Genomic DNA, 2,500 nt, shown 5'->3' with positions numbered 1-2,500 from the left:
AGACAGACAGACAGACAGACAGACAGATATACATAAGCAAATAAGACGGATAGATAGACAGAGAGACAAACAGACAGACAGACAGACAAGTGGATAGACAGACAGACAGACAGATAGACAGGTGGATAAACAGAAAACAGACAGACAGACAGACAGACAGACAGAAAGATAGACAGACAGAAAGATAGACAGACAGGCAGGTGGCTAGACAGATAGACAGATAAGTGGACAGACAGACAGACAGACAGACAGACAGACAGACAGACAGACAGACAAATAGAGAGACAGACAGGAAGATAGACAGACAGGCAGGTGGATAGACATATAGACAAATAGTTTGATAGACAGACAGATAGACAGCATGTGGATAGACAGATAAACAGATAGACAGATAGGTGGATAGACAGATAGGTGGATAGACAGATAGATAGACCGGCATATGGATAGACAGATAGACAGACTTTCTCTCTAATAAATGATGGATAGATGTATTTCACCTCCTGGAATTTCCTTATTGTTGAATTTGCATGTCTATTAATAAGATTTTGGAGAAGACAAAATGTCCTGAATGTATAACGTCCCTGATGGACACATTTTTCTCCATAAACACGTCATCACTGTAACACTCATCCTCTCTTCACCAGCCCGACGCTCACAGTCTGTAATCAACGTCATCTACAACCATCCACCCACTTTACACTTCCACATCCACCTCCAACGTCTGAGACATACATCAGAAGGAAGATCAGGTCTTCCCACATCCTCATATCCACTCTGAAAGACTTTTTTCTCCACACCTCCAAACTTCACAAGATCCTTCTCTTCTACTCTTCTCCTTATTTGGGATATGGAGTTTTTACAGCTTCCAGAGATGGAGAAGATAATTATAAGAATAAGAAAGAATAGAGATAGAAAGGGTGCAAATGGAGATAAAGAAGATGATAAAGATAAAGAATGGGAGGAGGGAGAAATGGAGAGGATGAAGATAAAGATGGATCAAATTTCTTTCCTGAACATCTGCAAATCTCTCTGCTAGAACTGTAAACACACAAACCACAGAACTTCTGCATATCTCACGTCTCCGTGTAACTGAATCCTGTGATCAAGTCGAATAAAAACCTCGCTCCTGCCCACGATGTACACACGTGAAGAGAATTATTACTAATAAAAACACCAAGATCTTTCATTTCTTCACCTCACAAAACATCTCAAAAAGATAGACAGATGGAAAGAAAGAAAGAAAGAAAGAAAGAAAGAAAGAAAGAAAGAAAGAAAGAAAGAAAGAAAGAAAGAAAGAAAGAAAGAAAGAAAGGAAGAACTGGGTCAGGTTTGAGGGCAGAGGGAAGAGGAGAAGGAGACTCACACTGGACTGACAGATGGATGGACGTGTTGCTCCTGCCCACGATGTTCTCGGTGGTGCAGGGCAGCAGGGACAGATTATCATCCCGACTCACGTTAAACAGCGTTAACGTCAACGAGTGCACGTGAGGAGGATACTGAGTGGCCTGGAATTAAAAACAAAGCGATGTTAATAATGATCACGTGTAACACACACTTATGTGTAACACACACGTGTAACACACACACACACACACACACACACACACACACACACACACACACACACACACACACAAAAGGTATTAATCGAAGTGTTTACCTGTTGTGTGTTGATGGAGTGCAGAGAGTTCACCTTCCAGTCAACATCAGGAACCGGAACTCCAGACCCATTACACGTGATGGTGACACGATCTCCCTCATTCACCGTCAGGTTACTGTGTGACACGCTGATCTCCGGAACATCTGCACAGACATCAGAAAAATACAAATCAGAGGGGAGACGTCTGAGAGAGATACCAGAGTGGCAGGTCAATAAGACAAGTCAGAGAGAGGTCAGATGGAAAACAAGTGAGAAAGAGACTGAGAGAGACATCAGAGAGGAAAAGACAGAGAGATATAAGAGAGAGACAGAGATATATCAGAGAGAGAGACACACACAGAGAGATATCAGAGAGGGAGAGACACAGTGAAATATCAGAGAGAAACAGAAAGAGAGACCCAGAGAGATAGCAGAGAGAGACAGAGAGATGTCAGAGAGAGACACAGAGAGATATCAGAGAGAAACAGAGACAGAGAGATATTAGAGAGAGACAGAGATGTCAGAGAGAGACAGAGATATCAGAGAGAGACACATAGAGAGAGAGAGTTCAGAGAGAGAGAGAGAGAGAGAGAGAGAGAGAGAGAGAGAGACATCAGAGAGAAACAGAGAGAGACCCAGAAAGATATCAGAGAGAGACAGACAGATATCAGAGTGGGACACAGAGAGCTATCAGAGAGACACAGAGAGATATCAGAGAGACACAGAGAGATATCAGAGAGAGATATTAGAGAGAGAATGTAAGCAAGAGAAATGCCAGAGGGAGGTTTTAGGAAGAGACTTCAGAGGGAGACGCTAGAGAGAATTTATAAAGAGACTTTTTAGAGAGGCGTTATAGAGAGA

At 42.4% G+C, this 2,500-nt stretch overlaps 1 protein-coding gene across 5 annotated transcripts in view; it reads right to left on the bottom strand.

Annotated features, from left to right (window-relative positions):
- ntrk3a (neurotrophic tyrosine kinase, receptor, type 3a) overlaps positions 1-2,500 on the bottom strand; it is a 198,340-nt gene that overhangs the window by 82,669 nt on the left and 113,171 nt on the right. For all 5 annotated transcript variants that reach the window (XM_046849856.1, XM_046849857.1, XM_046849858.1 and 2 more), the window contains 2 exons: positions 1,661-1,803; positions 1,364-1,505 (listed from right to left, as the gene is read on the bottom strand). In XM_046849856.1, the coding sequence (XP_046705812.1) occupies positions 1,364-1,505; positions 1,661-1,803 (285 nt within the window). The remainder of the gene's footprint in view (positions 1-1,363; positions 1,506-1,660; positions 1,804-2,500) is intronic.

Source organism: Silurus meridionalis, chromosome 5 (assembly GCF_014805685.1).
Source record: "Silurus meridionalis isolate SWU-2019-XX chromosome 5, ASM1480568v1, whole genome shotgun sequence".
Lineage (NCBI taxonomy): Eukaryota > Metazoa > Chordata > Actinopteri > Siluriformes > Siluridae > Silurus > Silurus meridionalis.
This window is presented reverse-complemented; position numbering and strand designations above follow the sequence as displayed.